The sequence below is a fragment of the Syngnathus leptorhynchus genome, chromosome 12 (genome assembly GCF_054491065.1).
Source record: "Syngnathus leptorhynchus isolate UIUO chromosome 12, UIUO_Slep, whole genome shotgun sequence".
Taxonomy (NCBI): Eukaryota; Metazoa; Chordata; class Actinopteri; order Syngnathiformes; family Syngnathidae; genus Syngnathus; species Syngnathus leptorhynchus.
The window spans coordinates 4,985,144-5,005,086 of NC_141206.1; the positions used below are offsets into that span (position 1 = coordinate 4,985,144).

The 19,943-nt window shown below is 41.3% G+C and overlaps 2 protein-coding genes across 6 annotated transcripts; both read right to left on the reverse strand.

Annotated features, from left to right (window-relative positions):
• Positions 1-1,802: 1,802 nt before the first annotated feature.
• On the reverse strand, positions 1,803-7,175 carry ak1 (adenylate kinase 1). 5 transcript variants are annotated; one of them, XM_085927114.1, is made up of 7 exons: positions 6,977-7,175; positions 4,535-4,572; positions 3,713-3,748; positions 3,476-3,639; positions 3,234-3,350; positions 2,973-3,164; positions 1,803-2,598 (listed from the first exon to the last, which is right to left on the reverse strand). In XM_085927114.1, the coding sequence occupies exons 2-7, from the start codon at positions 4,539-4,541 to the stop codon at positions 2,533-2,535; spliced, it is 582 nt and encodes a 193-aa protein (XP_085783240.1). In that variant the 5' UTR covers positions 4,542-4,572; positions 6,977-7,175; the 3' UTR covers positions 1,803-2,532. The 5 variants fall into 5 exon arrangements, with proteins under 5 accessions (XP_085783240.1, XP_085783242.1, XP_085783241.1 ...); XM_085927116.1 differs by having other exon boundaries at positions 6,940-7,096; XM_085927115.1 differs by lacking the exon at positions 6,977-7,175 and adding an exon at positions 4,733-4,819.
• Positions 7,176-8,101: 926 nt separating this feature from the next.
• Positions 8,102-19,843, reverse strand: gpsm1b (G protein signaling modulator 1b). Its single transcript, XM_085927111.1, has 14 exons — positions 17,170-19,843; positions 15,927-16,148; positions 15,127-15,262; positions 14,926-15,068; positions 14,717-14,840; positions 14,211-14,326; positions 13,931-14,086; positions 13,756-13,864; positions 13,570-13,684; positions 13,091-13,161; positions 12,862-13,023; positions 10,187-10,334; positions 9,917-10,119; positions 8,102-9,670 (listed from the first exon to the last, which is right to left on the reverse strand). Exons 1-14 carry the CDS (start codon positions 17,319-17,321, stop codon positions 9,464-9,466), a joined length of 2,064 nt encoding a protein of 687 aa, XP_085783237.1. The 5' UTR covers positions 17,322-19,843; the 3' UTR covers positions 8,102-9,463.
• Between the last annotated feature and the right edge of the window lie 100 nt (positions 19,844-19,943).

Here is a 19,943-nt window from a genome sequence, read left to right on the forward strand (position 1 = left end):
GGTTATTCTCGTACACTCTGTTCCAAGAAACCACAAACAATTGTATGTTTGTTATCATGACGCGACTCCAAAAGAGTGTGTAGACTGCAATAATGTGGTATCCGTTTTAATTATGGTGGAAATCAGCATTGACTGGACTTTTGCTTGTGTGCACATTTCTAAGAGTGCTTCCAGTCTATCCCACCCCAGCACGCAACCCACCCTAATATTTCAATAACAGGAAGCAATTGGCCGACATCTTTCATCGCGGCTTGACGTCGGTTCCCGCACGGTGCCACCAGGTCTCTGCGGTGCCAGTCGACCCGCCATCACCCCACAAGACATTGAGGGTGAGGGGCTGGGGGGGGGGGGGGGGGGTGAGTGTGAGTTTGAGCCAGGTGACTTGTTTCCTTATAGGCCCTTGGAGGGAATATCTGACGTATGCCAGGTTTGACTGCACATTCTAACGATAGCCAATACAAAATGTCTGTCTTTATGTAGGCAATGAAATAGCACTAATATTTTTAAAAAAAGAAAGAACGACATCCCAGCATTGCTTCTAACTACGCGTCTAATCAGTGATGTCATCCCTTAGACTCCTCAGCCACCAAAAGGCTCATTTTGTGGTACCAGGTAATGCATAATAAATGCAAAGTGGAAAATGTATTTATTATTTAATAATTCGTGTGACTCTTCATGCTATGTTTTAAAATAAAAATTTAATCATGTTTGTGCTGTATGAAGTCTTGGTTGTCTTGTCCTCTCAGCCTCATTGAAAACATTTCAATAAATTTGACTATTTTGTTAAAATTATGTTCTCTCTGAAGGTGAGGGAAAAAGATTATCTATAAATATTATACTTGAAAAATAAATTACATTTTTTCGGTGTGAAAAATAAATCTAACTTCAAATTATGTATTACAATAAAAAATACATTTGGTTTGTATCAAGGTACAAGGTAAATTGTTTTCAAATCAAGGATTGTATTTAAAAAAATCAAGTTCTCTTTTTTCAAGAAGGAAAGATGTATTATTTTGCAAAACAATTATCTATTAACAAATATTTTGAAAATAAAATGACAAATAAAATGTATTCCATGGTATATTTTAATATAGAAATATTTATTATGTATAAAATGAAAATATTCTACCTTCATTTAGCTATATCTCAATTTCTAACTATGGGAGAAAAAGATATACTGTCTTTAACCATTACTGTAAAATAATCTCTCAACTGCCATTTCCTGTCGTGCCACAAGAGGGCGTTAAATCATAGCTGAGGATGAAAAGGTGTCATGTATTTCCACAAGGATGTTGGTTGGTCTCCATTTTAGTTGAATTTGCATGTCTAGAATGCGCCCAGTGTGTCATCCACGTGCTACTCTTCCTGCCCTATTGTCTTTTACAACTGCGTACGTGATTTATCGCATGGCCTGGATGGTGGCCTTTTGTCCACTGGCATTTTTCAATGAATTTATTTACTATCGGCATTCCAGGCATGACTTCTTTTCAAAGTGCTTAGCGACGCCTTTTCTTGTCGGGAGTTTTCCGACAAAGATGCATCCTGTGCCCCCACGCACACACTTCTTCCCCCATCATCTTGAGCCTCCTTGGAGGATAGTCCGGATACCTGGTGGAAGTGTGCCTGTGTTATGAAGTGTTGACTTGATGGCAAAGCATGTCCGTCATCCTGTTGTGTCTGATATTTCTAAAGAAGGGGCACTTCCTCTTTCCCCTGAGTCATGTGAATCTTATTTTCAAAATGGCCAAGAAGTCATTATTTCAATGCTACAGCCAGATACCAATAAAGGCAGATTTAAATATTAAGCTACACCGGCATCACTTTACATGTTGAAGATTTTATTAGACTTTTGCATTTTTATATACATGACGGCTTTTTGTTGATGGCAACCTTCGCGTGTAAATGTGCTTTTGAGAAGTCGGAAAAAAAACTTGCATTTAAAGGATTGCAAAAATGCTCTTTGATGCTAATCATCAAATAGGAAATGGCGTAAAAGGCGGCAAGTGGCTATGTTAATCCTGATATATGAAGATTATTAAATATGTGTACTTTTTTTATTGTAACTTTGGAGGCACATGAGAGGAAATGTGTGATGTTATTACCTCCGCCAAGGAAGTTTTTGTTGTGAGTAGAACTGCTTGGTCTCTTGAGGGTTCGAATCATATAAAGTTGTTTTGGTAAAAATCGATATCATCTTTTAACATAATGGTCAATTTCTTAATATACTTGTAGTTGTTGGAAGAAAACGTTTGGATGGCCCTAATTTAGTCTCTTCAATTTTTGGAATGTGGGAGGAAGTCAAAGAGACAAGAAAAAAAAAAAAGAAACACAAGCAGGTAGAGAACCTTCAAACTAACCAAGGAAGGATGGCGCTGAGATTCAAACCCCAAACCTCGGATTGTTGGCAACCTTAACATTCCGATGACATATTGTCCAAATTGGGACTGTTGGTTCTTGGCGGAGTTAACTGTAAACTCAAAGCAACAAACAAACAAGAGTGTTGGTTTTTTTTTTTTTGGTTTTTTTTTTTAACTACAGTGCATCAACAGCTTTGGTGACCTGGCCGAAGACCTCCTCCACCGGAAGTTCAGAGTTCACCTAGGCAGGGCGAGATGATGATGTCATCAAATAGCCATAATGAGATTTGTACATTGACTTTGAATTGAATTTATTGAGACTATGCTAATTACTCTAATCACCACTAGAGGGCGGTATAACCTATAATCTGAGAATTCCTAATAATGAGTATTCTTACATGCTTTATTTTTGCTGCACTCTTTGTGTTCCAATATCAACTATTTACAGTAAACCTTTGACAATGGTGTATGACGTTTTGCATTATTATTATTATTTTTTTTTTAGAATAACGCTAGCAAACAGTAATAAGATGTTTTGTGGTTGGTACTATTAAAATAATCATTAGTTACAGCTATAATTGGCGGCACTCGAGTCACCAGTGCAGTAATGCTCACCTTCTTGACAATGCCGCGCTTCTCATAGAAGGCGATGACGGGCTCGGTGGCCTTGTAGTAGAGGTCCAGTCGCTTCTTGATGGTCTCCTCATTGTCGTCCGAGCGGCCGCTTGTCTCACCGCGCTTCAGAAGTCTCTTCACCATGGTCTCGGACTTGGCGTCCACGTACAGCAGCAGGCACGGTTTGCCGATCTGGGGGCGCAAATACGAGGTTTGTGTGTAGCTGTTTTTTTTTTATTTTTTTAAGTCTCAACTTTTTACCTTCTTCTCAAACTCCTCGCCCTGCTTCAGCTCGCGGGGGTAGCCATCAATGAGGAAGCCTTTGGACACGCCGGCCTTGGCAATCATGGCATCCTTAATCATTTCCAGCACTGTGTCCTGAACACATAACAGCACGCTCCAGTTGTACAATCCATGCACGATTTCACCTAAGGTAACCATATTTAGCTTAGCTCTTGAAAAACAAGAATTGCATGGTCGATGGGTTCGTGTGCTCCTCTCACCAGTGGCACCAGCTCTCCCCTCTGCATGATGGCTTGAAGCTGCTTGCCCCTCTCAGAGCCCGAGTCCACCTCAGCGCGGAGCAGGTCCCCGGACGACAAGTGGGTGAAGCCGTATTTTTTCACCATCATTGCACACTGGGTGCCCTTCCCGGACCCAGGTCCACCTACAAATCATAGCGTGTTTAAATGTGTGCCTTTGCAAGTGAGCCAAAATTCACACTTGTGTATTATACTCACCAACCACAAAGATAATTTTAGCGTCTTTGAGCTTGTCTGGAAATAGAAAAAAAAAAACATCATTATTTAAAAAAAAAAAAAGACTAGTTGTGATTCCCTTATTTCTTTATCGTGATTTTTTTTTAAAAGCTTTTTTGGGGTATAAATTCAATCGTGGCTTTTTTTCAAAGCTATTATTTTTCAAAAATTATTACAAAATAAAAATGAAGGAAAAAAGGCAGTTAGGTAATATTCCATTCATGCAGTCAGTTTTAAATTAAAATAATAATACTTAATACAATAAACAAAAATACTCATTGATCAGTAAGATACATTTCAAGTTAAAATAAAATACAAATAAAGTAATAGATTTAATCCGTGCACAAATATATAACGAAACGGCTATTACAGACCATGTCGAGAGGAAATGTCTTGCATAGAGCTGCATAGATTCCCCATGTCTGCCGCACTTCTTACGTTTGCTTTGGCTTGGTTACCATGTCAACGGGCGGTCCAAATGTAGAAATAAACAGCTAATAAATATGATTCATAAATCTATTAATATCATATTCCCAACGCACATAAATTGGGGTAGATTTTAGCTGGTTTTTTTTCCGAGTTCAGTTTGGAATATCAATAATAAAAATGTGAGCTTGTACGGTACTCCCTCGCCGTATTCTCCAAAATGTCCACAAGATGGCGGCAGATGTCAAGAAAAGAAGCAAGGCAAACTTAGTGCTTTCCACCCAACGTCATATAAAAATACAAACACTTCCACACGTCTTAAACAATGACATCAGAATAATGTTGTCATCTTAGTGACACGTTTAGGGCGTCATTTACCTGCCATTGTGTTGCGTTAGTTGTCAGCTCCCTTTCCACTGAAATAAAGAACAAAAACATCTTGGTGACGTCAACGAAGGAAATACACATGACTGGAAATAGTGCACACTTGTCAAATTTAAAGTTGCATGCTGTGATGTGTTGCCATTTCAAGCCCTAAAATGCATAAATGAAACAAAAACAATGGCAGTGTCTTACATTTGGAAATGAACTCTTGCACAATCATCAAACCAATTTGCTCATTGTTTTCCTCTTGCTGGAGTTTTTCACCCAGAAGGCTTGAAAGGAATGAGGAAAGAGGAGGGCCAGCATTTGGATTGACATGTCCAATCCTGCCCAACAAGTATGTTGTTTTTTTTTTATTTGTTTTCTTTTAAATTGGCGTTTTTTAGCCATTTTTAATGCTGCTGATCCTGTCAGCGGTGTTATCTTTTATTTAAATGTAAACATAAAAGAAATCTCAAACCTTGAGTTTACTTTAACAGGTTCAATCCAGGTTTGTACTCCTTCCTGTATATTTATTATACTATTGCTTTTATTTTAGAAAAAAAATCGATCAAGCTCCAAAACACAAACTGACAATTCCTTCTGTTACGGTTGACGTTGCAAAGAAAGTTCATCCTTTCAAATATGAAAAGCCTCATGGTCTTGAGTCAAAAATTTAGAAAATTATCATATGAGAAACTCAGCTAAACTCAGACGACGAATTGCAAAGGTTAGATTGTGGCTAGCTATACTCGTTACTCGTCTAAGGTGTCAATTTTTATGCCTGTTCCCGTTGACCCTGTGGCACCAGTAAAGGTCTCTCGGGAGGCCTGCATCTGAGTCAGCACCTTGCCTATTTGGGACCGGGACTTTTCATGGCACGTTAAACATTTTCACATGATTCAATTCCATACGTATTAAATCCGTGGATTTTCGACTACTGTTTGCATTTTAAATGTAACAGGAACCCACCGCCTCAATAATATCGTTAATGTATTTTTTAACCTGCTAAAAAAAGAGCCGGTCGCAGCTGTCGTGAAGGGATCGTGTGTCAGGCGTTCATTGACTCCCAAGGCGAGTAAAAGGCAAGTGGCGCATTCCACCTTTGGTTGCTGTAGAGAGCCACTCGCTCTTGTGATTCAATGGGGTCCGAGCGCTTACTGTCCCTTTAAGGTAAGCAGGCAAGTCGATGTGGAAGACCCTTTGACGTCAGAGCAGTGGGCGATATTTACTGGTGCAGTTCATGTCAGTGAATGCAGCCTGACTTCCACAAAACCCATTCGAGTTAATCAATAGGCTGCTGTGAAATTGCCATTACGGACATGTTTCAACTATATTGCAAAATGGACGCTAATGGACGTAGATGGAAAATGGTATAGCACAAGAAGGCATGCTATTAAGACACTGCATTGTTGCTTAACATCCTCTGTCTTCTTTGTTAGGAAACACAAGAAGTTCATTTCAGTCTTTTCTAGACTTTGTCTTGAATAACATTTTGACCTCATTTTGATTGACAGATGTCCAGATGCTTGCACCTCCCCTATTTCACATAACTGAAGTCAGACACCCCACACGACAATTTTCAATTTGGTTCTTGCTGGACTCTTCAATTACAAAAGTTGTCAGAGGTGGTGACTTTTTCAACTCTCCTAAAATGATCCAAAATACTTGTTTAATTTTTTTTCCCTTCCAGGACCTCATGATGATTGACAGCTTGACTTCCTATCTTTAAAAAAAGTCTCAAGCCTTTTTTTTTTATGATAAGTTGGTACTCCCGATGTCTCCTCCTCCCGCCTAGGCTTACTTTCTGAGTAGCTGTGAAGTCCAAACTGCCTTCTTGCCTGCACTGCCACTGTGACGTAAATTTTAAGTCAACTCTACTGTTACTTGGGGCCTTCATATAGTTCCCCAGTCGGGCAAGAGGCCAAACTTTAGAAGTCACTAGTTGAACATGCCTTCACTTGTCCCTTTCTTTTCCTTGTCTCCAACAGAACACACTTCATCCTGGTTTTTTTTTAAAATATGGCCTGAATCTTATTTTCTCATTTTCTCTGACATTAGGATGAAGCATCGACCCTGCCTTCACTTTGGTCCTACCTGATAGAAATTTGTGGACCTAAGCCACAATAAGGTTGAAAATCAAACCAAGCTTTTTTTTTTTTTTTTCTTGCCACTGTACCTTCTCGATGCATCATCAACCCCATTTCTCCTATCTGTGCTGGAACTTGAAATGAACTGTGCTCTACTAGTTCTGGTCATCTATTTTTTCTTCCCATCAACCTCTGTCAAACTACCTTCTTGTTCATCTTGCATCTTCTCCATGTTAAAGATGCCAACCAAGCTACATCTTCTCAGTGTGACTTTCAAATAAGACCAACCCTCCCCTTCCCATTTGACAAAGATGACGTCACCCCACTTGCCTTGTCGTTCTCCTTCATTTGCATCCTTGGTACTAACCTGTCCTATGTCTTCTGTCTCCTGATCTCCCGGTATGAGGGGCTGGCCGCCGACCCTGTGGATCTCCCCAGCAGTGAGTGGGTGAGCAAACGTGCACGGTTCCTGCTGAACGGCAGCCCTCCCTCCCCCACGTAACGCCTTTTTATAGCACGGCTGAGCTTGCGCTGTCTGCCTGCGCTGCATTCTGGGTAAGAGGGCAGCGGAGGAGATAAGGATGGGAGGGGGGGAGTACGAATGGTCGGAGGAGGCAGGGGTGAAATTACAGAGAAGGCTGAGACCTGGAAAAGATGGCAGTTGTACAAATTATTTTTTCCCCCCTGTATTACTTCCTCTTCTGTATAAATACAGACTGGAAACATGGGGGACAACACCGAATTTATGCAGAGCCTATTTAAAGAAATAGAAAAAATGTTTTCTATTCTGTTGTTTTTCAAGAAAAATAGCGCTACTGTTCAGTAACAGTAAAATTTTATTTATTCTACAATCGTGATCAATCTAAAGTGTTGAAAATGGCTTGATGTCTTTGACGATGCATTGGTTAAACAAATGATGTGATGCCGACCGCCTGTGAGTATTGTTATACTGTCTGTTTACATGTGTTGCTGCCCCGTCTGTGTTCAAATGTACATAAATAGCACTGACACAGAAGTGAGGCAGAGGAACTTAGTCAATTCAATTTCTGATTACGGTATACCATGTGACTGTCTATGATACTGTGCACAGTTGCGCAAATGTCCTTCTGGATTTGTGTAAAAGGCAGATAAATGCTGACGAAGCAATTTTGCAGCTCAGCGTGAAGGAAGTACTACGGTTTGTATTTTACTAAACTATAAAAAAAAAGGATTTAAAAAAAAAAAAAAAAAAAAAAGGGAATCGCTGCAATGGTGGACGTCAAGGTATTTTGGAGGCTTTTGCTTAGTAGGGAAAAGAATGAGAGAAGTCAAACATGGTAACCAAAAAAAAATGGGCCTGAATTCAAATCTAGTTTGGGTGACCGGTTTACATTCCAACACAAGGAATGTTTTTGTTAAGAGGCCTTTTGTGCTTCGTCTTAGCAAACATTGTGAAATACCACCTATTCAATGCAACGTCTGTAAACTAATACGTGTAATAAGCACCGATCAATAAATCTCAGGAACATTTTTATTAAAAGCATGGCAAAATTACTTGTATCCCCCAAACGGAACATAAATAAAAAATATATTTATATACTGTATATATACAAATTATGGCAGTGACAAATGGAAGCGTACCTGGTAAGTTAAATCACAAAAACTGCAGCTCCCAATTTTCTTTCCTCTGCAGAGTTACACTTTGAGGTACAAAAATGAGGTATGAGCCACCTTTGTATATATGTCAGAAGAGGGGAGGAGGAGAAAAAATAAAAAGGACAAGCCTAGCAGGTCATATTAATAATTTCCGTACCATTAAACTGATCACATTACTCACAGCTTCAAAACGTCTTTAGCTGGCTTGTCTTCACGTCAAGGAGTTTCCTCTGCAAACCTTTCACAGCCCTTCTTTGTGTACTTATCGAACAAAAATGCAGAGTTTCAGCATGGGTCAAGTGCAATATCACTACAGCATTACTCTTACTGCAGACAGGGGGCGCTTAACCAGCCAATACTCCCAATAAATTGAATTACAGAGGTAAATACAGGGCTTTGACCACATGGGCACAGTAAGTTATCTACATTAACTGCGGCCTGGACGACACATTTCCTAATACTGAACTGTACTTTTTTGCTCAGGAATCTCACTTATTTTAATTACAACTATTAAGCATCACATGCTTTTGAATTTTACTACAGTAATAACATCACTGAACATCAGTGATACCAGTCTTATATGAATGCTTAAAGCAGCAATAATTCAAGCATTATTTTTATCATTATTTTTGCCTAAAAATCATTAAAACAAGATTTGGCATTTACCTTATAGCACACACACACACAAAAAAAAAATGCCGGTCCCATACCCCACACATGAAGTCCAGATCTGAGATTCAAATCCCAAACCTCAGAAGTGTGTGACAAATGTGCTAACCACTCATCCGCCACGTTGCCCACTAAATAAATACCGGGGGGAAAAAAAAACCCATAAGTGATTAAATGTGTTACTAATGTCCATAAATCGGATTTTAGATTCCTGTGCAAAATCATTGAGAGTTAGAATTTAGATGAGTTCTGAACAGTTGATGTGCTTCTACAAATACAATCTTGAGTCTGGCAACAGAAAATGCTGATTAAGGCATTAGATCGGAGTTCACACGTTACGTTATTTAACGCCAAGGTGGTCAAATATTGAAAAATCCCATGATCGTGCAAAAAAAATGTGCATGTTTCCCCATTATATTTACACATATGAATTAAATGGCACCACCTGTTGCACGGGGGAAATTTTTTGCTAGCAAGCGGCTGGCTCATCTTGACGTGCATTTATTATCGTCTCGGCTTGTTGGGCCGAGAGCCCGCTTCGTCTGAATCACTAACTAAGGAACCCGCCGGGTGGCTCGGGATCGGGCGAATCCTCGCCTGGGCTGTCCTGCTCGTCGTTGGACAAGTGGACACGCTGCTCGTCCATGCGCTTGGCTTGCACCCGCTGGATTAAACTGAAGAAGTCCTCGTCGGGCACCGTAGGCGCATGAGGACCCGCTTCAGGTGGGGAACATCGCTGGTCGTCGATCCGAGAGGACTGCGATCACACGCAAAATATTAAATATTCAACATTCTTTGCGTATAGTTGCTGTATTTACTTGAAGGTGGGTTTAGTACTTCAATCTATCATATCCACGTCTAATTAATCTGTCAATTAATTGATGATGGGATTTAAAAAAAAAAATGTTGTAATTTGCATCCCTTTGCTCAAAAATAGGATATAAATTAACATAATATTGTCCAAAAATGCAAATTATCAATCTACAGTGAGTGCGGTGTTTACCTGGCACTTGATGAGCATGTTGAAGAAGTCGTCACCGGGTTCCTGCTCCCCCTCCCCCACCAGGTGTTCCAGGTTGTTCTGTGTGATCCTGAGACCCGGAAGGCTCCCCACGTTGACGCGCTGGTCATCCAGGCGGCGACTCTGAGAGCTGGCGATCAAATCAAACAGCTCCTCTGTCTGGGGGGAGGTGGTCACTGCGGGATCTTGAAAGTGTGGGGGGGGGGGTGTCAGTTTCACATTGACTTATTGAGTGAATACCAAGCAACTGACCAATCATGTCGCACAGTGCGTTGCCGTCTTGGCCGTCGCCGTTTTGTGATCCATCGAGGCGGCAGCGCTGATCGTCCATGCGGCTGCTTTGGAATTTGCTGAGCAGGTCGAAAAAGCAGTCCTCATCAGAAGGGTCACGGCCAATGTTCTAGCACACATAACACGCAAGCAAGCAAGGTCAGCCGTTTTAGGAATCACCTAAGCTGCCCCTGAGATAACTAAACAGGGTGTCCATTATTATCATGCGTAATGAAGCTTGTCCTTTTGAGTAGCGTGGGGAAATAATTTGATGGCATCACAAGAGCTCCATTAGTGCAATGTGACTGTCCTCTTTCAACAGCTGAGCTACATTTTTATTCCTAAAAGTGTTACAATCGGATAAGCAGAGTCTTTTTTTGGAGTTTGGGGGAGGAGGGGAAAAAAAATAAAAATAAAAATCAACCCAGAACAAAACTTAAGACAAAAGTTCTCATGGTTCTTCAACGATTCCAAGCTCCAGGGCAAAGTTCCTGTGGTGAAGTAGACCATAAGACAGGGAGATGTTGTTCGTGATTTATACTTTATACTTAATTAAAACCAGGCACATTGAAAATGTGCGGAAAAAAAATAACCAGCATGTGTGGTTCTTAATTAAACAATTCCTACCAGTTCCAGGTAATGCCAGTTATAATGCAGCCACTAACACATCTACCATCACCATATGATGTCATAGGCACCAGGTACCTCATATGATGTATAAAAAAAATAAATAAATAAACCAGCTTTGACAGTATCTCGAAAATCGAAGACTCTGTGTCGTTCATAAATTACAGCCACACATCTTCGAAAGGGCTGTATAAATTGGGATTTACACAAGCAGGATCTGCATCCGATACAAGTTCAGAGGTGGAGAAATTAACTTTGACCCCCTTTGGTGCTGTTTTTTTGTAGAAGAGAACCACAGCACAGATTTTAGGACATAGTCAGCAGCCATTGTGAGGACCATCACCTCTGTGCCAATATGGTGCGGGACTGTTTGCTCTTGGTGGCAGCCAGAAATGTTACACAGACACAAACACAGTAACGAACAAAAAGTTTCACTAGCTAACTTCTCGGGAAAACAAGTCATTGTATTCCTCCGTATTCGCGCTTTAAATAAAAGTTGAGTTGACTACGCCTCACGGCTTAATGTAAAGTAGGTCAGCAGAGCTCCAACAATGCCGTCGGCAGCGACAAGACACAATTTTGCTTGATTTGAATTTACCTTTGAACCACTGCAGCTCGGAAAAAGTTACGACACGTAGCCATACGCGAGCGTGAAGACAAACTTTGTTCCTGAAAACATGAATGAACCAACTCACCGGCTGCTGCGTTTCCTCTTCCCAACTCGCCCTCTGTCATTCCTCTCCCCTTACGTCCCCCCCCGAGCACCTTACATCCCTCAAAGCCCCTCTCCTCCCCAATTGTGTCCTTCTATTGCAGCCAACTCTGCTTTCAAGCGGATACTCCCTCCCTCCCTCCCTCCGTCTCTCTCGCCCTCGCTCTCTCTCTTCTGCGACTCTTTTTTGTGCCATTCAGCTACTGTGGGAAAACAAGTCATTATGGGAAGGCTTGGCGCTGGGGAGGGGGTGGGAAGCGCTTCTGTGATCAAGGTCACATTATCACTGTGCTGGTGGGGGGGTGGGGGGGGGGGGCGCAGTTATGAGTAGGTTGCATGCCAACGTTGGCAACACTTGGCCGACTCGAAGCAACAATGTCAAGCGACCATTGTTTCCATGCCAACGATCATATAATGATTTAAGTGGAATCAATATTGACAAGACTTTTTTTTAGAATGTGATTGCAATTAATTCAAAGCTGGGAAAGTAAACAAAAGTTAGTTACTAACGTTGCAATACTGTTTATTCCGTCAACGCAGACAGCTGCAAAGCGAATGAAATGAGGTTCGAATTAGCACGTCAAAAGCCTTTTTAGCGCTGTCTATGAAACCAACATGTTTTGTTTTTTTCAACCCGTTTGGCACCTCTAAGAAATTCAGCTCAAAGAAAAATAAGATGAGGGGTGAGTTCCTGTCCACGGTGGGCAACCTGTTACATCATTTTGAGCAAGCTCGAGGGAAATTAAAAGAATCCCCAATTTAACCTGGCTAATTGTGTCTCATATAATGAAAGGAGACCTGAGGACACGCAGGACATGGAGTAAAAGTAGAATTGAAAGACTAGCGCAACAGCGAAGCAAATATAATCTCCTTAGCAGAGGTACACTAGGTGTCAAACCCAAGGCCCGGGGGCCAGATACGGCCCGCCACATCATTTTATGTGGCCCGCGAAGACAAACTGTGCATTGACTTGCTATGTCAATACTAAAATTACTAATTGTCTTCACTTTTAAAAACTACAGACATTGCTCGCAATTTTTAATTACGATTCATCTTTTTAAAATATTTGAATTTTGTTTTACTAGTGTCTAGTTCATTTAGTTTGTTGTGTAGCCTATACTGGATATAATATTTGCGTTGACAGTCACAACGGCCATCCGACGGAAACTATGAGTACAATGCGGCCCGCAACGACAAAAAAATAAAAATAAATAAAAATAAAATAAATAAAAAAAGAGTTTGACACCCCTGCTCTAGACAGTTGCTTATTATCTTAAAATCTAGACGTCAGAATTTGTGCGTAGTCTTGTCTACTCACTGGAACAGGGGGCAAGACTTGCAGATTGATGTCATCAGCATCGACGGGAGAGTCCAACCAGGGTCTTTCGTCTGACGAGCGGCTATCGGGATAGCCTTTCCTTTTTGCCGTCTGACTCGTAGACCTTCTGGGTAAGCTTTCGGTCTCGTGGCCCTCACCGTCCTACGACAAACGAGTCGTTAAGAGATGGTCAAATGCAAAGAGGGACAACTCCCGAAAGCTTGTTTACCTTATAAGAAGATAACTTCCACAGCTCTACACTGTCCATGCTGTCCCTCTTAGTGAATTTGGGCCTCGCTCCTTGAGGAAGCATAACAAGGACATCATGAGACAACACGAAGCTTGTTGCCGGCGGCCACGTTGTGGTCACAGCGGCCGTGACGCTAATGAACAAGAGTCTGTCTGACTCTTCGGATGGCTTGGAGAAAATGGACAACCTAAATGTTGAGTTGTCAGCTGACAGGGACACCGCATTTGAACACAGCTGGGTGTGCATGTGACCCAAAAAGAGATACAAGTCACGAGAATGTGTCCTTTATTGTTCTTGTACTGCGACTCCAAACTAAAAAAGTGACACTAACTCTGTTAATTAGTTATTTCTAATTACATATAACATTTTTTTAATATATATCTTTATTCATACTAAATTAGGCCTAAGAATCAGATGAGAGGCTAACGGAAGCAAAACCAACTCAAGTTGTGCGTTACCTTGCATCTCAAACTCTGAACTGGAAGGTGAAAGGTCGCCATCACTAACACCCAGCGCTTCCATCAGCTGCTCCACATTCAACCTGGCTGTCAGCTCGCCGTTCCTGTCCCCAATCTGCCGTACATAGAAACATAGAGGTAGAAAATTCATATCTGCATTAAAATGTGTTTGCGTTCAAACCTCACTTCTTTGGAGATCTCCAGATGTTTGCGGGCATAGTGGAGCGCTTGTTTGTGATTGGCTAAAGACACGTAGGCATTCCCCAGACTCCAGCAGGCTCGGCCTTCGCCAACCCTGCCAGAACACGCCCAGTTCTTTTGAACTTCCGTACTTGGTTTTGTGTAAATGTCCTTGCTTTACCTGTCGGTGAGATCCTGAGCAATATACAGGTGCTTGAGGTGATACTCTATGGCTCTGTCATACTGTTGCAAAAGTGTGTAGGTGTTTCCAAGGCTGTAACAGGCCTGGGCCTCCATCACTTGGTCCCTAAGCTGACGTGACAGCTGAAGAGTTTTCCTTCAAGATCCACACAAAAAAAGGCATTTTGTGTAAGCTTACGTGAGCAGCTACTGCTCTATATTGCTCAGCTTGTTTCACGTCCTCCAGCCACCACTAGATGTCAGGCTTCCTTTTCCCTCACCTGTAGTAGTCTGTGGCTGTGTTGAACTGGCCCAGGAATATCAGAGCGTTGCCCAAGTTGCTGTAGGCTCGTCGCTCTGCCGCTTTGTCGCCAAACTCTTTCGCTATGGATAATCTCTGTGGGTGACAAGATGCAATCTTGAGTTGAAAAACAGAAAAGGTTTTGTTCTTTTATCCAGAGATCCCACAAAATTCTGTCATAACCAAGCTTGAGCTGCCTTTTCCTTTTACCGTCTGATGTGACATAAAACAGCTTTTTTTTTTTTTTTTTACTGATCTGTGACATGAAAAGGAAATAAGGTATGCTTGCTTGTGTAAAAGTATGAAAAGATGCGTAATACAAAGACACTCTCACATCTCTTTTCCAGCTCTGATGCTTTCTTCAAACACAGAACATTTCTGGGTCGACAGTTTTCCCACTATGTAAAATTGTGCTAATTATCTCCATCGCACAGTTTGTGCTAAGCACACATTTTGCTCCGGGAGAGATAATGAAGAATGTCTTACCTGCCTGTGGAACTTGATGGCTTCGACAAAGTTTCCCAAAAGGTAATGCGTGTTGCCCAGGTTGCCATACGCTCTGCCCTGAGCAGCTCGATCACCAACTTCTTTCACCAGACACAAGTTCATCCTGATGAAACAGTATTTTACTGACAGGAATATCGAGTCTGATGAAGGTGTTTTTCTTTTTTTTTTCACGTGTTTTGAATACAAACTCGTAAAAGCTGGTAGCCCGTTGTAGCGTGTCTCTGACGTCAGCGGGAAGATCTCCGGGCTCTTGGGTGCAGCCCCACAGCTGCTGCTTGCCTTTGGCATGGAACACGTTGCCAATGTTGTAAAGCGCCCGAGCCTCACCCACCTAAAGCGCAATTAAGTCAAAATAAGCTGTAGTTGATATCCAGAGAGGCATTTCAGACCTTGTCGCCTTGTTCTTGAGAGATATCCAAATGTCTCTGGCAGCAGACGGCGGCTTCGTCAAAGCGGCAAAGCACTTTCAGAGTGTTGCCAAGGTTACCACTGGCTTTTCCTTCTCCGATTCGATCTCCAATTGTCCTAGGAGAGCAAAATGTGTGCGTGTTAATACAGCAATTCTCTATCAAATAAAATGGTCCTGGTTTAAAGAGTAAAGTGTGGCGCTTAAAGACTTGATTTAATTACAAGAGACACTAAAGTGCCTTTTAATGAGCAGCTTCACCAGGACTAGCTCCCTATGGGACTGGCAGTTCTGCAAAGTAACGAGGTAAATCTTGACCCCAGGGGTCTTTTAATCACTCCCGGTAGCAAAATACCACCTGCATTCACAATGGGATGCCACATTTCTCACTGAGTTCTTCAATCACAGTTTCCTAATTGAAAGTTCACTCACTTTTTTTTCCCCTCACAGTGTGTAAAAAACACTACACAACAAACCATCAGCTACATGAATTAAAAAAAAAAAAATAGTTGAACAAACAACTCTCGATAGATGACGTGATTGGGGTTATTTAATTTACAAAAAAATGAAACAATCATGCAATTAAACAAATGCACGAGGAAAACATATTTAGCATTATTTGAAAAATGCCAATTTGGAAAATAAAAATGGGGCTAAGCAAATTATTTAAAATATAAAAAAAAAACTATCAATCATCAGACCTACAAAAAAAAAAAGTCATGTGAATTGATTTTAAAAAATGGAATTCCATTTTGAAAAAGCAATGTGCTGCGATTTTCTCACCTGGCCAGCGTGAGATCGTGCTTGTGGTACTCCAAGGCTTTCCCATACTCCTTCAGGTAGAAGTAGGCGTTGCCCAGCTGGCTGTAGATGGCGCTGAGGGTCTTGAGGTCCTCCGTGCCAACCTGCACAGCCGCCTCGAAGAACGCCGTGCCACCTTTGAAGTCCCCCGCCTTGCACAGGCGCTCCCCTTCCAAAGCCAACTCCAAGCAGGACGCCTCCATCCTAGATGACAGTAACATTAGCTCCACTTTTCACATCTCTTTTCGAATTGTCATCATCTCCATGACAACTGGTGCCTTAGCAATGACACCTTTTCACTGCACAACTCGTGTGCACAAAGACACACTGTATACAATGCCTTTCGACAAGAGGCTTCTCAAACGCAATACTTTGGTTACCATGGAAACCGCTGGATCACATGCACTGTTTGAGGCCATGTACAAGGCATCTTTGTGTCCATTGACAAGTGCTTTATTGTAAAAAGAGCAGATAATGCCACGAAAAGTGCGTGAATGGAAGAATCGTACAAACGGAGAAAAGCATCATCAGCAAAGTGTATGGGCGGATTGGATAATCCAGGATGAACTAAAGGGCAGGGTATTTGATGAAATTCCGGATTGCAGAGTTAATCAAGGATTACTCGTCAGTCTAATCAAATCTAATCTACATGTGCTGCCTATAGAAGGGAAGATGGATGCATGTACCATATGGGACTCAGTAAGTAGGTTTAGTGGGGGAAAACATCAGGGGCCATTTCACTGTACTCTTGAATCATTACACCTGAATATTATTTTTGTCTGCATGAAATAAAATCTTGCAATAATTAGTTTTGGAATTTGTGGAATGGGGATGGAAAAAAAAATTGTGAAGATATTACAAACTAGTTGGTCAGTATTAGGGCCGTATGAAAACTAAAAACACAAAAATTAACAAAACAGAACTAAGAGGAATAAAAATTCCATTATTTCGAAAAACAACATTATGAAATGAAACTTGTAACTATTTTCTATTCTCGTGTTTCCAAATCTTCAATGCAACTTTAATATTTTTTGCTTCATCTATTTTGTAAGTTTACTAAAAGGCGGGCCTCCGATTTTGTTTTTTTATTCTTAAAAAAACACTTTCCAATATTGTAAACAAGTTATTGACTCCTATTCAAGACAATGGACAAGGTGACTATCCGTAAAATAAAATGTAAGACTCTCAGCTAATTTTCACCGTACAAGCTGCCAAATTTCACTACCTGTGCTTTTGCTTGCCAATCGTCTTGTCCACAAACCTCTGCAACTCCAAGTGTAAAGGCTTGAGCACGGCGTGAGGTCGAGGGCCGTGGTGCACCAGTCTGCACACCGTCTGCTCTGCCCCTGTGAGAGGGCATGACTCCGATGCCATCATGATAAGGCCTTGGACGACTTGGCAATTTGCCGAAAAAGAGTCAAACAGTATAAATGACAGATGATACCTCCTATAGTGTCCATTAATACAATGAAATCCAAAATGTCCGAAAGAAAACAATGAGTGAATTCCAAGTGTAAGTTTCAAGCCCCAAGAATCACATCTGCTTCTCAGGTTCCAAAAACAAGACTGTCTAGATGATTCCAAGATGGAGCCGCTCCAATGAATTTTTTTTTTTTTTTTTCTTCAAGTCAACAGAAGACGAGTTAAAGTAGTCCAAGCTAGCAGAGGTTGATGCTGCTTCTGTGAGTACTTTTCAGTCTTTCAAAGGATTGGACAGCTTATACACCTTCTTAATTGTGTCCAAGCAGCACAGTAAGTGGCCCTAACTAATCCAACTATTTGCTTACTCCAGCAGGAACGCTATTAGATCATCAGACATCCAATGAAGTGTCTCGTAATTTTCCCCAAAAACAAAATGCACCGTTAACAATTCTTAATTTAACAACCAATGCGTTAAGGTCAAACTGACTAAAATCATTTGAACTGTGATTCATGTGCCCAGTTAGTGTGTCAAACTGCCCTGGAGCAAGAAATTAACCGCATTGGGGGCATTTTCTGAGCGTCACTTTCCCTTACTGACTCATTTTCTGCATGAAAAAACGGAAGTGTAAGTGGGAAGAGATTTTGGTATAGCACCAGTCGCTAAGGAGACTAAATAATCTGAGGAGTCGTCTTGATGACGATTAGCAGCTACTTGGCAGTTGAATTCATTGCAGACAGTAGTTAGAAAGACATCCAAGTGTGCATCAATTCAACTTCTAAAATCCCTCGAGGGAGTTGTAAAATAGGTTCTCGAATTGCAATATCAAACACTACCCTCGACAAATAAATTCAAGGAGTCAAATCTATGGAAGGAATGCGAAGAAAACAAGACAGAGAAGGGAGGAAAAGAAAAGCAACCGCACAAGGAAAACAGTGATTTCATTTCCATTTTTTTTTTTTACTTTCATTCTTGACATCCTTGTGGTTAACTTACGAATGGCACTGTGTAATAGAGCCATTCAAATTGGTCAATCCTACTCATAAGCATAAAAAAAAACTGATCAGCCATAATTATAAACTACAGATTGTCTAGAAAAACGGAGGTTAACCCAAGAATGTTATTCCCCACCACCTTTCCCCTCATGCAATTGACACTAAAGGGCACTCGACTCTTTTTGTCTCTTCTTTTCTTAGTTCAGTTTGCTTCAAGGAACAAAACAAACAAACGTGTCTTGCAGAAAGGTCACGTGTCGTTTGGTCACAGAGGGCAAGCGCCAGAAGTGTGAGTCAGTCTTCATATTTACCTTATGAGTGCCAAACAATCACACAGACCGTGAAAATGTCACTTGACAACATAGCAGCAATAAACATTGACTCCCACACTGGGCGGCCCACAATGACATATTTGGGATTTTTTTTCCCACCTTCAATTCTGTCTCGATTACTTTATTTAAAGTGACAGTGTGTAGAATGTTTGTTTTCTTATGTTCATTCAATTTAAAAACACAGTATTAATTTCAATAGTATGGAAAAAAATATGTTCTATCACATCAACTTACTTTTTTTAATGTATTCATAGGTCTAGTAATCTACTTATATTACATGCCACACAAAAAACACACTAACAAACAAATGGTCAGCTTGCTCCCTTTAATTCTTCAAAAAAATTTTCACGACATAATCCAAAACTCAGAAAACTGGCGACTACTTGTAGGCTTTTGGCGAACATGGAGTGTTGTTCACAAGCCAAAACACATTTAGACAAAAAGAGAATCATTAACCATACAGCAATGTCAAGGGTGGGGTGAAGCTAATTTCAGCAAAGCAAGAAAAGGGTGTGTTAAATTGTGCTGTAATTCTTGATCTAGTTTGACAAAAGCATATCATGTGAACCAAGGCACTTGCAAACTGTTTTGTGCAGAATCAGTGCAGTAAGACCCCTTTTTAAAAACCCACTGTGCAGATCTGTAAATGTGACTCATGCATTGTCAAATAACACAGGTCATCATTTAATGTCTCATTCTGATGCGGATAGTTGGGCAGATTTCATTTGATTCCGACATCTGGATCTAGAATGTTGTATGTGCATTATTTTATTTAACTTGTATGGACAAAAACTGCACGCCTTAAAAGTGGACGTGGGCTCCGCTCAGTCTGCATGCAAGTCGAGCCAGTGTTCTTGAGGTTTGGAACCGATCTCTGGCTGCCAGCCGTCCTCGGAAGTCACAAACCACCGCCTGCCCATTTTCCCACTTAAAAGCTTCGAGTGGTCATTTGCTATCATTTCCAGGGTTTGACAATATATGTTAATGAATGAAAACAGCTTACCTTGAATGTAGCCGCTTGCTAGCCAGTTCCTGCTGCACACCGCTAGCTAGCGACCGATCCATCTCACCGCCTCGTACCTGCTTCCGCCAGACCCCCCAAAAAAGAGGCCCCTTCACGGCGAGATGGCTCTTTGACAGGCCCACTCCCCCTTTAACCACTCGCCTTTGACTCCGCTCCTTTTCACCCCCTTTCCCCCCCGACTCTTTGACCACAGTAATGTCAGCGGCAGCAGAAAGCGACTGCGTAGCC

What these genes read in the sequence shown, in the direction of transcription:
- ak1 (XM_085927113.1), bottom strand. Translation starts at nt 4,150, where the DNA reads ATGGGGAATCTATGCAGCTCTATGCAAGACATTTCCTCTCGACATG. An exon ending in AGACATTTCCTCTCGACATG is followed by an intron (nt 3,749 to 4,104) that starts GTCTGTAATAGC and finishes TTCTATTTCCAG; the next exon opens with ACAAGCTCAAAGACGCTAAA. An exon ending in GGGGAGAGCTGGTGCCACTG is followed by an intron (nt 3,351 to 3,475) that starts GTGAGAGGAGCA and finishes TTATGTGTTCAG; the next exon opens with GACACAGTGCTGGAAATGAT.
- gpsm1b (XM_085927111.1), bottom strand. Translation starts at nt 17,321, where the DNA reads ATGATGGCATCGGAGTCATGCCCTCTCACAGGGGCAGAGCAGACGGTG. An exon ending in GGAAGTTATCTTCTTATAAG is followed by an intron (nt 13,024 to 13,090) that starts GTAAACAAGCTT and finishes CGTTTGTCGTAG; the next exon opens with GACGGTGAGGGCCACGAGAC. An exon ending in AAGTCTTGCCCCCTGTTCCA is followed by an intron (nt 10,335 to 12,861) that starts GTGAGTAGACAA and finishes TATGTGTGCTAG; the next exon opens with AACATTGGCCGTGACCCTTC.